This window comes from Erythrolamprus reginae, chromosome 2 (assembly GCF_031021105.1).
Source record: "Erythrolamprus reginae isolate rEryReg1 chromosome 2, rEryReg1.hap1, whole genome shotgun sequence".
NCBI classification, from domain to species: domain Eukaryota; kingdom Metazoa; phylum Chordata; class Lepidosauria; order Squamata; family Dipsadidae; genus Erythrolamprus; species Erythrolamprus reginae.
The window spans coordinates 171,546,031-171,560,370 of NC_091951.1; the positions used below are offsets into that span (position 1 = coordinate 171,546,031).

Here is a 14,340-nt window from a genome sequence, read left to right on the forward strand (position 1 = left end):
AAAAGTATGCACTAATGCTGTAGTGTTCAACAGGTGAAACTGATACGCTTTCTGCCTCTCCCAAGGGGGTGTGCCTGCAAGTTATTGCTTTCAGGGATTGGATGAGTTGTTATAGCATAATTTTCAGCCTATATTTATACGACTCTGCCCAGGACAGTCTATAGCTGCAGCTACTCTCTGAACTTAAATTTCTTCCTTGTTGCTGCTTCTCATTCTGAACATTCATCTCTTTCTGATTCTTCAGATTTGTCAGGATTTATTTTTGATGTGCAGTCAAATACCGTGATGGCCCAAGGAGGTACCTTTGAAAATATGAAAGAGAAGGTAAAGTAATATCTTAACAGTTACTTCATTAAGAGCTGAAAATATAGCATAACACTGTTTTGAAAGTCAGAAAGTATGATGACTCTCTTAAAATATGAATTAGAGCATACAGAAAAAATTTCAATTTACAATAAGGTCTTAACTTTTCTTGTGACCCTTTTACTGTTGGAAATGGTATCTTCCACAATTGCAACCATTGATTGACATATAGCTTGTCTCAGAGTAACAGAGTTGGAAGGGACCTTGGAGGTAATCTAGTCCAACCCCCTGCTCAGGCTGAAGACCCTATACCCTTTAAGATAAATGGTTGTCTAACCCAGTGTTTCCCAACCTTGGCAACTTGAAGATATTTGGACTTTTTTATACTTTGTTTTATGTTTGGTATGAATGTGCTGTTTGGTTTTTAAAATAATGATAGGGTTTTATATGTTTTTTAATATTAGATTTGTTCCACTACTATATTGTTTTTATTACTGTTGTGAGCTGCCCCGAGTCTTCGGAGAGGGGCGGCATACAAATCTAATAAATATCAACATAAACATCAACTTCAACTCCCAGAATTGGCTGGGGAATTCTGGGAGTTGAAGTCCAGATATCTTCAAGTTGCCAAAGTTGGGAAACACTGGTCTAACCTCTTCTTTAAAACTTCCAGTGTTGGAGCATTTACAACTTCCGGTGGCAAGCTATTCCGCTGATTAATTGTTCTAGCTATCAGGAAATTTCTCCTTCATTCTAGGTTGCTTCTCTCCTTTATTAATTTCCATCCATTGCTTCTTGTGCGGCCTCTTGTTGTCTCATGGCTGAACATTTATTTTTCCTCTTCTTTTTTAAGTTGTTATTGATTTGGGGACAAGCTTTTCTGGTCAGACTGTTTCAGAGCATATTGAGTCATAATATTTGCTTTTTAGTGACATCTTAACCAGTGGAAGCTGGGAGGCTTTACTCATGCTGTTGAGCTCATATTGCTTGCAGCTTGAGTGTCAGTGCTTGAAATGGGTTTAACGCCACACACAGGCTGCCAGAGGAAAAATGAATGGGCTGTTCCCAGAGTAAAAACGAAAGTGACTTCAATTTAGGAGAACAGAAACCTAATTTTGCTCATGTGTTGGCAGTTGCACATATTTGTCTGGGAAGTAAATGGCTAACCTGTGACCTGCCTATCTCATTTTTCTAGATTAGTGCTGTGAGAGCCATAGTCCCTAACCACAGCAACAATGAGATTATCCTAGTCCTGCAACACTTTGATAATTGTGTAGATCGAACTGTACAGGCTTTCATGGAAGGTAAGTTCGTACTTAGTTCCTATCTGAAATGTTTTTTGGCAGGCCTCAAAAAAATAAACATGGGGAAAAAGTAATGGGTTGTCATTTAACATGCAATCTTACTATAATATAATTACATAATACTAAATAGTTATTAAAATGTATTTATACATTCTTTCATTCTCTGATACTGTGGTGTTTCAAGACAGGTAAGTTAAGGCACAGGACATTTCTTTTATATGATACTTGGAATATATAATACTTAATTTCTCTACATCAAGATTACTGTGTTTTTCGGAGTATAAGATGCACCTTAGTTTTGGGGGAGGAAAATAGGGAAAAGAATCTGCTTACCAGATATTCATCTGGCCAGTGTCCTTAGTCTGGTCAGCTTCAACACATTATTTTATCTCCTGATTAAGGGCTTAATTTTTTTTTTATTCTGAGAGAGTAACAATGAAAGAAGTTGCTAGCCAGTAAGAGCTGGGAACATCATTAGCACCTGGTTAGGGCTGGAAAGAAACTTATTCAGAGCAAGTTAAAGTAATGGGGAAAACCCCCCTGCAAAGACTTAGGGCTTGGAAAACATTCTTTGCAGAGAGAAACGATGAAAGAGCCTGCAAGGTAAGAGCTGGGAAGATCGTTAGCAGCTAATTATGGCTTGGGGGGGGAATCTACATTCAGAGTATAAGATGCACCCAAATTATCACCTGCTTTTAGGGAGGAAAAGGGTGTTTCTTATACACCGAAAAATACGGTAGTTATGAAGGAAATAGAAAATCTCTGCCCTTTTTATTAGAAAATTTCAAAACTCTACTTTTGTTATTGAAGAATAATAATGGCTGCTGGAGTGAAGAGAAATAAGCAGTGCGCTTGGTTAAAATTCCGCTTTAGACATTGAGTTCTATGTTCTTCAGTAGCAAAGCACATTCACAAGTTTTCTCCATAACTCATGCATGTTCATGGGAACTCATGGAAACTGAAATTTTCCTTGCTTAGTGAGAAACTTAATGAAGAACTACTTAGCAATTACAAAGGCAGGTTATATGCTACCTTTGGAAGCTCTTAAGTGTTGCCCCAGAGATACCAGAGGTTGTTATTAGACTATCATTTTAATTCTAACAGAAAGGGGGAAACATGGCAGTAACATACTATCCTAAATAAAAATGAAATTAACGTTTTTTGAGGTGATTTAACACACCACTTTTTATTGTTGTGTGCCCTTAGCCCAGAAGGTATTGTGCATTTTTCTTTTCTAAACAATATAAACCTTTTTCATACCTTTAAGAAAAGGTTTCATTCTTTATTCTAAATGTGGCTTAATCCTATGACTTCTTTCACAATCTATTTCAGACTCATGAAAACAAGACTTTCTGGTTAAACCTAGAATTCTACATTTCAGGGCCTAGCATTTTTTTCTGAGATTGTTCTGTACTGAAACGAACTAATGGATTATTGCCTTTCATTAGGTACTAAAATTAATTGCAAAGATGATTTCAGAAACTTTGTAAGGATGCTGCTTTTATTGGCTTTTGGTTTCAATAAATAGTCTTCTATGAAGCATAGAAATCCTAAAACCATGTCACTATGATGCAAAACCACTGTCTAAATTGTATCCTATTTAGCAACTTAGCTTTTACTTAATGTCTTGTTGACCAATATTCTTCAGCTTTTATGTTTTAAATTCCAACCACTCCAAACAATTCAGGACTCACCATGATAGCAGTAACACTTAGACTTATTTACTGCTTCACAGTGCTTTACAGCACTCTCTAAGCAGTTTACAGAGACAGCCTATTGCCTCCAACAATCTGGGTCCTGTCCTCATTTTACCAACCTCGGAAGGATGGAAGGGTGAGTCAACCTCGAGCCTGGTGAGATTCAAACTGCCGGCAGTCAGCAAAAGTAGCCTGCAGTACTACATTCTAATCACAGTGCCACCACACCAAACTGCCCAAGAATATATTTACATATTTGTAAGCATTTTGTTAATATATTTATTTTTAAGATAAATGTAAAAGATTTCACACTTCAGTGGCATATCCTGGTCTTCCCTTAAGAACCACAACCACTTTTTAAAATAATAAAAACAAAATACACTGTCTTCTATCTTCTGGCCAGAAAATAAATTCATATTTTTTCTATCTTTATGCCATTTTTTGCTATCAGTGATATAAACTTACTGTATGATATTCCATTCATGTACCTTTACGTTTTCCTATTGTTTTGCATAACTAAGGAGCACACAAACTCTAGTAATTATGTGGGGTTCTTTTTTCCAAAAAGGTAGTGCTACTGCAGTGTTGAAAGAATGGACAGTAACTGGCAAGAAAAAGGTTAGTCGTGGTTTGGGTTTAAGCTTGCTTTGATATGTTACTGAATTATAATGCGGCTGTTAGTTATTATCTCTGAACTTCATGACAGATATTTCAGAGACTTCAGTTCCTCATTCCTAGGTCCTCCCTCCTCCACTAAGGGTGTAGCGTTGGCATCCCCAGTAAACCATTTATAAGTTCCAAAGCACCTATAGGATCTTCAGTTAGTATCTTTGAGGCTCCATACCCATTTTTCCTTTAATACTTTTTTTAAAAAAGGAGTCTGCTATATAAACAGAGTACTTGCATGATCTAAATTTACCAATAAATCCTAAATGCTTTCTTAGAAGATGAAAACTGTTATGGCTATAGTTGATTGATTTGGTTAGAAGTGTGCCCAAATAATTAGGAAAAAAGTACAAAAGTAAATCAAGGTATAAGAACTGAGAGTATGAACGACCAATTTCATCTGTTTATCTTCTGATAAATGATGTTTTGTGGCCAGATGTTTCCGCTCTTGCTGTCATTTTGTAAAGAGTAAGAGTATTCAGTTTTATTTTTTTTTATTTAATACTATGGCCAGGGATCTTCAGCCTGCTGTTAAGTCCCCGCAACACAATCTAGAAATTCCAACAGAATTTCTAGAAATTCTACTAGACCCAAAAGCTTGACTACCCCAATGAAAGAGAGAGAGAGAGCCCTTGAAGGGGGACATTTGAAACTCATTGCCAACTGTGTATGTAGACATTAGCAGCCTTTCCTTTATTAATCCTCACATTGGCAGCATTAAATTTAATTTATGCTGAAGGTCAGCCTTACAGCAGGGATCCATAGCCAATCCCCAGTCATGGCCCATTAGCTCCTGTTATGTGTCATGTGGCATAACTGAGGTAATGCAACTAGTTTAAGTAAGAGGGAATGACTTTTTAAAAAAGTCCTCTGGGGAAGGGGAAAAGAAGCAAAAAAATGTCCAGGTCTTGATTAGGCTTTTAGCGCATTCTGTAACATCAGGTGGGATTTCCCAGGAACACTGAATATATGGCATATAAGACCTCTGCTGGGTTAGAACAAGATCTCACCTGGCAAGCATTTTCCATCTTTGTCCCTGTCTGTGGAAAGCCCAGGTAAATGCAGGAACATTTACCATCTTCTATATAGATTCTTTTTCATTCTGCTCCTTTTAGTAAAGTGGAAGGCTTAAAGAGATGTGTGATGGTAAGGTCTTGCCCATTAACTATTTGAAATGTGACTCTAAAATTGTCCTGTCTTCTAAGATTGCAAAAGGCATATTTTTTCCTGTATTTGTGTGGAATTGTGGAACGTGCGTATTTCTGAGAAGAGTCAATCTTTCATATTAATTTGGGATAAAACACTGCATTTTTAACATCCCTTAAAGCAGGGGTGGTCAAAGTTGCATCATCACAGCATTGTCACATAACATTGTCACCTACAAAAAGATATTGATAAAATTGAACAGGTCTAAAGATGGACTACAAAAATGGTGGAAGGTCTTAAGCATGAAACTTATCAGGAAAGACTTAATGAACTCAATCTGTATAGTCTGGAGGACAGAAGGGAAAGGGGTAAAATGATCGAAACATTTAAATATGTTAATGGGTTAAATAAAGTTCAGGAGGCAAGTGTTTTTAATAGGAAAGTGAACACAAGAACAAGGGGACACAATCTGAAGTTAGTTGGGGGAAGGATCAAAAGCAATATGAGAAAATATTATTTTACTGAAAGAGTAGTAGATCCTTGGAACAAACTTCCAGCAGACGTGGTTGGTAAATCCACAGTAACTGAATTTAAACATGCCTGGGATAAACATATATCCATCCTAAGATAAAATACAGGAAATAGTATAAGGGCAGACTAGATGGACCATGGGGTCTATTTCTGCCATTAATTTTCTATATTTCTATATTGGGATTTTTTTCCCCTATGCTAAACTGGGTGCGGATGTGACTAGCATGTGATGCATCTGGTCTGCTGGCTTTAAGTTTGACAGCCCTGCCTTAGAGCCACAGTCTTTCTCCATAAATGGCTGCTACACATTGCACACTTGAATTTCATTAATATCAAAGTCTGTCAGTTCTGGCTAAATAAACCCATCTCACATCTAAGGGATGTTCTCCCTAAGTTCTAACTGCTGAAGAATGTAATTCTTTTATATTCAGGCAATAGTAATAATATTCCATTTCATACCAGGAATCAAGCTTAGTTTCGTCTCTCATAATGTTGGTGTCTTAATTCTAGAACAAAAAGAAGAAGACCAAATCAAAAACCCCCGCAGAATCAAGTGCCAACCTTCCTGACTCCAGCAAGCCAGCGGCCACTGAAGAAGAACAGTCTGCGGTTTCATCAGAGAAGGGCGGGATTAACGGTTACCACGTCAATGGTTTGGCCAATGACACAGAGTCTGTGGATTCACTCAGTGAAGGCTTGGAAACACTTTCCATTGATGCCAGAGAGCTGGAGGAGAGTGAGCCTGCTACGCCTGAGACTCCTGATGGGGCCGGTTAGTTCTCTGTTGAATTACTATGAAAATCAGAAACTCTGTATAAGTCAGAAAAGCTTTCTTCTTCCATTCTGCTTGTGTAGTGCCTTCTGCCACATTTCATTATTTAATAAACAAACAATTATAGTTTCCTTCCTGCTATTCAGTAGTTGCCACAGAAGAAGATAATCTTTATTTTTCACATTACTTTGACTCTTCCCAGGTTTCCAGAGGAGGAAAGAGGTAGAAATGAAAGCAGCATGACCATGGCAGTAATAACACTAGATAACTGGAATTTGTACTTAATTATGTAATCTGATTTGGAAATCCGTAGATTGCATGGGCAGTAAATGGAAAATTGGGTACCATGTAAACCAGGAGAAGGCAACTACGCCCACTTTACAACCTGTCGACTTCAATTCCCAGAATTCCTGAGCCAGAGAGACATTCTGGGAATTGAAGCTTATAGGCCATAAAGTTGCCGTAGTTCACAAGCCCTGATGTAAATTCTAGGTAGATAGATGTTCACCATACACTATTTTGTAGACACCCTAGAAACGTAATTTGGCATTCCAGTCTATATAAAATTCTTTATCCTATTGTTCTTTTCTATGTTATTTTATGGTGTGGGAAGTTTAGAGTAACTCTTTTTTCCCTCCCTTAGCATTTTTACAGTTTGAAAATGGAATAACCAACTTGAGTCCAAAATCTGCAAGCACGCGGTCTTCCCAGAATACCCAGTCCCTCAGAGTGCAACCTGAATTGAGAAATGCTGGCAAGCCACTCTCCAGATCTGCTTCCAGCACCCAGTCTCCAGCTTCCTCATCCCTAGCAATGCTGGATGAGGTCCCTGTGCCCCCGGGAAACAAAAAACTAGGTAGAATTTACAGATCTGTGACATAATTCTGTTCTCTTTTTAGTTTTTCTAACAAGTGCTTTGTTGCAAAATAATTACAGGGTGCCAGTTGACATTTGTTTTAACTCTAAAGCTTGCAATTTTCAGCGTGTATCTCAGTTGTTGTACTATGGTGGATTGTACAGGACTTTGATCCTGTTCAAATCTTGCTGAGTCATAAAGTTCATTGGGTAACCATGTACCGGATCAGCCTAACCTTCAGCTGTTTCAGAGATAAGCAAACAGAGCCTAATCTATCATTTCAGATATTCCTTGGGGAAACAGTAAGATTAAATTAAATGGAATCTAAAATTGAAGTTGTTATTTTTGCTCTGAATATTTAATGTGCAAATATATGAATATATTTTACATAAATATTAAGATGAAGATAAATATTCAAGGCATCGCAGTGTAATTATCCTTGTTCTCTGTTGACATGCTTATTGATAACCTTTTAATATGCTCTGAACAACAAATCATTTGTCATTAGGGAGGTTTTATCGTTTTTAACTCTAACTAAAGTACTGTAATATGTTATGAGATTGGCAAATGAAGAGTGGACTCCTGTGGAAATTGATTGCCACTTCCTCTCCTCCCTGATCTTGATCATTTACTTCATCTTGCCTATTTCAGTGTTTAATTGCTGCCACTGTATAATTCTCATTTAGTTTTATAATTATTTTTCAAGGGATGCTTAGATCTAAATTCAAAATTGCAGCAGTTGTTCAAGCCTGATCGTATAATACCTGCTTGCTCTGGGAATAAATGCATTCCTTGGGCACAATATTTTTTCCAGTTCTATTTGAATTCCTTTATCTATTTCTCTTTGGGTTGCAGAAAGTTCTTACATAATACAGTATATTGCATTAATAGTGGGGAGCAATTTGCAGAGCACATTAGGTAGAGTTACTTGAAACTGGTTATAATTGACTTACCAAAGAGCACTGAAAGATTGTAAATTATTTAATATAAATATTGTATTCTTTGGGCAGGTTGTAGACTGCATTTTCCCCTCATCTGGATATACAAATAAAAAGATAATTAGTTGACTTAGTTTATTTAATTAGCTGGCATTGCTTAATGATTCACTCTGTATATGTAATGTGCAACACAGTTTTAGAAAAGTGTGCTCTCCCTTGTAATCATTATATTCCTTATCCCAGCTTTGCACACTGCTTTTTTTCCACAATGTGAGCCAGGTGTTCAATGGACCTGGGTGGACAAATGAAAAGCAACAGCCCTTGCTGTTTCCTTCTTTTATTTTCTGTTCTTCTCTTCTACACCTGTCAGCAAATAAGACCCTCAAAATCTTGATTCTAAACATGGTCATTATCCACAGTTTTGGGGAGGCAGGAACATCTGCCTCTTGGCAGCAGCATTTCAGCTTTTTTTGCTTTAACAAGGACCATAACAAGCAGCTTAGCAGACAGTGAGCACTTCAGTAATTTCTGGTGACAGAAAGAAGCTTGGAAATGTGCTTTTTTGGAGATAGCCGGCAGAGAGTCTAACCTTTGCAACCTGTACCTAAGCCTTAAATCTTCCCTTTTAGAAGAAACGGCATTTTTCATGCAGATTTGATTGTAAAGGGGAGAGTCAATCTTAGTGTGAACTTTACAGTTTTGTTCACAATTAGATATTTTCTCTTCATAACTCAATGCTGCTATTTTATTCCTGGAATATTTTTTCTGGTAAATATTTAGCAGAAATATTTGGAAGAAATGGTATTCAAAGTGGCATTCAGATTTCTTTGAAATCCCTTTTCTCTTGTAATGAACGAATAGTTTATGCCAAGTAATTTGTAATTTTGATAATTATTGGTAAATTTGCAAGGAATACTGACACTTTATTGTGCTCTTTTTGGATAGGTTCCAATATTGAAAAATCTGTAAAAGACCTCCAGCGATGCACCGTGTCACTGTCTCGATATCGGGTTGTGGTTAAAGAGGAGATGGACGCTTCCATTAAGAAAATGAAGCACGTCTTTGCAGAGCTGCAGAGTTGGTATGCTAATACTCTAAAAATCTGGTATATTCGAGAGTGAACATGATTTTAAAGGATTTAATTAAGAACAATGCCTTCCAATTTCCCTTTTTTCCTTCACCAAACTAGTCCTTGCCTGAGCGTATATATACATCATGATTAGTTGGACTCACACAATAGCAATCATGTGTTTTATAAAAATAGAGAATTTTTTTTAATTTGGGTGAAAAATTGCAAAATTTAACTATAAATTTTTACCTATAAATTTAACTATAATAACACCTGACTACCAGATTCTGGTAGCACTGTATGATGTTAGGGTACAAACTATTTCCAAATAGCAACTTTACCCCCAAATAAAACAGCTATGTATATGGGTGGCTTTATGTAGGGAACTCATGGATTTTAAGAATGCAAAGTTACTAAGAATAGATGCCTTAAAGGGAATCTATAGCATTGCAACATATGGTAGTTCTTGATATGTTCTCATTTTTTAGAAACTGGCTTATAAAAATGAGATTTTATAAAAAAAACTCTGTGTATGTATGTATGTATGTACGTGCAGGATTTCATTGACCACTTTTAGTAATGAATCCTAATCATGGTTGAGAAATCTATTGCATTTGCATTTCAGTGATTAAAATAATTTGATTCCTAATTTTCACAAGCTATAGAATGAACAAGAAACAGATATAAATAACAATTCCTGCTTAATGCCAAGTGAGTTTAAAAAGTTAGTTTGAAATCTGAGCAAATAAATAGAATTTTTTATTTATTTACTTACTTCCTTACTTCCTTACTTCCTTCCTTCCTTCCTTCCTTCCTTCCTTACTTACTTACTTACTTACTTACTTACTTACTTACTTACTTACTTACTTACTTATTGTTTTTCTGTGCTGCCCAACTCCTGAAGGACTCTGGGAGGCTTACAAAAGGATATAAAATACAAAATATATTTTAAAACATCATAAAAGATTAAGAAAAAGGAGTTAAAAATCACAAACATACATATCATTTAAGGCCAGACCTCATAAAATTGCGAGATCAATGGCCCCAAGCCTGCTGGAAAAGCCAGGCCTTCAATGCTTTCTGGAAGATCAATAGAGAGGGGCAGGCCATATATCAGGGGGTAGTTGGTTCCAGAGAGCTGGGGCAGCCGCAGAGAAGGTCATTTCCCGTGGGCTGGCCAGCCAACACTGTTTAGCTGACGGGACCTGGAGAAGACCAGCTCTAATGAGATCTTACTGGTCACTGGGAATTATGAGGTAGAAGACCTGGCCCTGAGCCATGTAGGGCTTTAAAGGTAACAACCAATACCTTTAATTGAGCCCGGAGACCAATAGGGAGCCAGTGCAGCTCGCGGAGGATTGGTGCAATATGAGTGTCCCTAGGTGCATCCACAACCGCTTGCATGGCTGCATTCTGGACCAATTGTAGTCTCCAAATGCTCTTTAGGGGTAGCTCCATGTAGAGTGCATTGCAATAATCCAATCATGAGGTGATAAGGGCATGAGTGACTGTGCGGAGAACCTCCTGATCAAAGTAGGGTTGCAATTGGTGCATCAGATGAACCCATGCAATGGTCCCCTTAGCCACAGCTTTTAGATGTTGGTCTAATCTTAGCTATGGGATCTAGGAGGACACCCAAATTGTGACACACACAACCCCCTCCCCCCCAAGCCAAGGATAGAGAGTCGATACAGTCTTTAGGAGGCAGTACACACAGCCACTCGGTCTTGTCTGGGTTAGGTCTGAGCCTGTTGACCCCCATCTGAGCCCCATTGACCCCAGACTCACAGCTTCCAGGCACCGGCAAATCACGCCCACTGCTTCACTGAACTGATGTCGGGTGGAGTTATACAACTGGGTATCATCAGCATATTGCTGGTACCTCACCCCAAAACATCAGATGACTTCAACCAGTGGTTTCATGTAGATATTAAATAGGAGGGGAGAGAAGATCAAGTCCTGAGGCACGCCACAGAAAAGGGGTCTAGGGTTTGACCTCTGTCCTCCTGCCAACACTGACTGAATGACCAGAGAGATAAGAGGAAAACCACCGCAGCATGGTGCCTCCCAACCTTAGCTCCCTTAGTTGTCCCAGAAGGATACCATGGTCAATGGTATTGAAAGCTGCTGAGAGGTCAAGTAGCACCAAGATAGAGGAATGACCCCCATCTCGGGCTTGCCAGAGATCATCCATCAGTGTGACCAAAGCAGTTTCCATGCTATAACCAGATCTGAAGCCAGATTGACAAGGGTCCAGATAATCTGTTTCATCCAATGACTGTAGGAATTGAAGTACCACCACTTTCTCTATAATCTTTCCCACAAATGGAATGTTGGAGATTGGATGGAAGTTCTTTAATTCTTCTGGATCCAAGGAAGGCTTCTTGAGAAGGGGTCTCACCACCGCATCCTTTAAAGATTTCGGGAAGGACGCCTCACTCAAGGACGCATTAAGTAAAGCCTGAAACCAGCCTTGTGTCCCCTCCCTGCTGGCCAAAACCAGCCAAGAGAGGCACAGGTCCAACAAACAAGTGGAGGAACTCATTACTCCCACAGACTCATCAATCCTCAGGAGTCACAAACTCAAACCCATCCCATATAATAGGACTAAGACCTACCCCTGTAATCTCGGTTGGAATTATTATTATTTTTATTATTATTATTTATTAGATTTGTATGCCGCCCCTCTCCATAGACTCGGAGACTCGGATTTGCCCAATCGGAGTCCACGTCCATCTAAATCTGAGCAATTTTATCCAATAGAAACTGTGCAAATGCCTCAGCTCTACTCCGCAGGGGCTCCTCCATTTCCCCTACATTAAGGAGGGAACGAGACCCTCTAAATGGGGTGGCTGGGTGTGAATCAGCGGATGCAATAAGTGCAGAAAAATGTGAGCATTTTGCCGCCCTTGTCACCACTAAATAAGTCCTAATAAAGGCTCTTAAAAGTGTTTGGTCAGACTCAGAGTTACTGGTCCTCCAGCATTTCTTCTGGTGCTTCATCTTCCGGAGTTCCTCAGTAAATCAGGGAGCTTTCCTGGACCCATCACTGTGGAGAGGTCGCAAAGGCGCAATCTGGTCCAGTGCCTCTGATGCCACCCTATTCCAGGCAGCCACCCGGAACTCAGCCAGATTGTGGACAACGGAGTCCGGTATCATCTCAAGCTCCTTCTGGAACCCTTCAAGGTCCATTAGACGTGTCGGGCAGAACCACTTAATTGGCTCTACCTCCTTGCGGTAGGGAGTAGCGTCCTAAAGTCTAACCTCAGTAGGAAATGATCTGACCATGATAAGGGAAAAGAATCAAATACCCCTTAATTCCAGATCACCTCTCCGCTGCCCCGAGAGGAACACCAGGTCAAGTATGTCCTCCCCTCCCCCCATGAATTGGACCCTGAACTACTTGGATCAGGTCCATGGTTGTCATGGAAGCCATGAACTCCTGAGCCGCATCCGAGGGATCACCAAGTGACGTAAAATTGAAGTCCCCCAGCACCATAAGCCTGGGGAACTCCACCGCCAATCCGGCTACTGCCTCTAGCAGCGCAGGCAGCGCTGTTGTAATGCAGCTGGGGGGCAGGTACATTAACAACAAGCCCAATTGAACCCCTGAGTCCAGCCTCAAGAGGAGAAACTCACACCCAACTATCTCCAGGGAAGGGATCCTATGAGGACAAAGATTTTTCTGGACAATGACTGCCACTCCACCACTCCTTCCTTGGAGTCGTGGCTGACGTAAAACCTGAAACCTGTCTGTGCAGATCTCTGAGAGGAGAACACCCCCCTCTCAGCCCAGCCAGCTCTTAGTTGTGCATGCCAGGTCAACTCCCTCTTCTAGAATTAAATCCTGAACAAGGGCAGTTTTGTTGACAACAGACCTGGCATTAAGCAACAGCAGCCTGAGGCCAGGGCCCTGACATCCCAAGTCACCAGGTATACGAGAGGGGCCGGTACAAGTAGTTGCTTTGAAACAACGAGTCCAGAGAGTGGCCTACCCCTGGCTCGCCATATCTCCCAGTTACGACCGTGATACTCCAGCTCTCAAACACCCTAGCGATCTCCTCCCCCATCTACGGCCCTTCTCTTTCCCGGCAGGTCGGGCTCCCCACTCATACCAAGTGAAGGGTTATATCTGGGACCCCATCTGCTTCTGTTTACACACTCATCCGAGGGGGCTCCTTTCTTTGCCTCTGGCTCACTCATTCTAACTGAAACTCAGTCCCTCCCAATCCATCCCGACACACTTTCCACACACATATACACACGCACCCCCTCCCCGAGATAGAACTAATCTGAAAATCAAAACAAGATGACAAAGCAGGATAATTAAGACAGGGTGATAAAATTCGTATTATAACTGCAACCCTAGGTGGTTTGAGAGGGTAGTCTATAGGGAAGTGAATTATCAGATAGAAGACCCCACCCTCATATGGACCCATGGTTGTGGCTTGCCAGTGAAACACATCCTTTCCAACAGGGCCTGCAGAATACTGAACGAGCTTCCTCCAATGAAGGGAGAACAGGCAGGCTCAAAAGGGGGAAACAGGCAGACTCCGCAACAGGCAAACAGTTCTTTTTGTGTTTCCTTTTCTTTAATTCTTCCACAAGCCTCCTTATGGGTTTCCTGGAGTCCGCCAAAACCCCCAAGCTGCCCCTGGGTTACTACAGAGTTACCCACGAAGGGAGGGGGCCATGGAGATGCCGCCTATAACCCAGGGGACAAAGCTTCTCCACTCATCCGCTGCTCCCAGCTGGTTCCCGGCTTGTAAGGAAGCTAGGTTTAGGTGGTGTTGGTGGAGAGTTTCCTCCCTGTTTTAAAATCAATTATAAAGCCATGTTCTTGTGACTCTGGCATTGTCTTCTCAGCAAGAAAATGGGGTGGGTGGGGGGAAGGTCTCTTTCTTTCCAGCTTGTAAAAAAGCCAAGACGCCGGTTTAGGTTTAGGTGGTAGCGGCAGAGAACTTCCTCCAGGGCAGACTCAGATGGGGGAAAACAAACAGGCTCTGCAAAAGGCAAACAGTTCTTTTTGTGTTTCCTTTTCTTTAATTCTTCCACAAG

At 40.2% G+C, this 14,340-nt stretch overlaps 1 protein-coding gene across 6 annotated transcripts in view; it reads left to right on the forward strand.

Annotated features, from left to right (window-relative positions):
* The window catches only part of SPATS2 (spermatogenesis associated serine rich 2), an 82,266-nt gene that overhangs the window by 52,054 nt on the left and 15,872 nt on the right, over nucleotides 1–14,340 (forward strand). For 4 of the 6 annotated variants that reach the window (XM_070740420.1, XM_070740422.1, XM_070740423.1 and 1 more), the window contains 6 exons: nucleotides 245–324; nucleotides 1,499–1,607; nucleotides 3,873–3,922; nucleotides 6,158–6,419; nucleotides 7,063–7,275; nucleotides 9,159–9,294. In XM_070740420.1, the coding sequence (XP_070596521.1) occupies nucleotides 245–324; nucleotides 1,499–1,607; nucleotides 3,873–3,922; nucleotides 6,158–6,419; nucleotides 7,063–7,275; nucleotides 9,159–9,294 (850 nt within the window). The remainder of the gene's footprint in view (nucleotides 1–244; nucleotides 325–1,498; nucleotides 1,608–3,872; nucleotides 3,923–6,157; nucleotides 6,420–7,062; nucleotides 7,276–9,158; nucleotides 9,295–14,340) is intronic. The other 2 variants (XM_070740424.1, XM_070740425.1) reach the window with 1 other exon arrangement.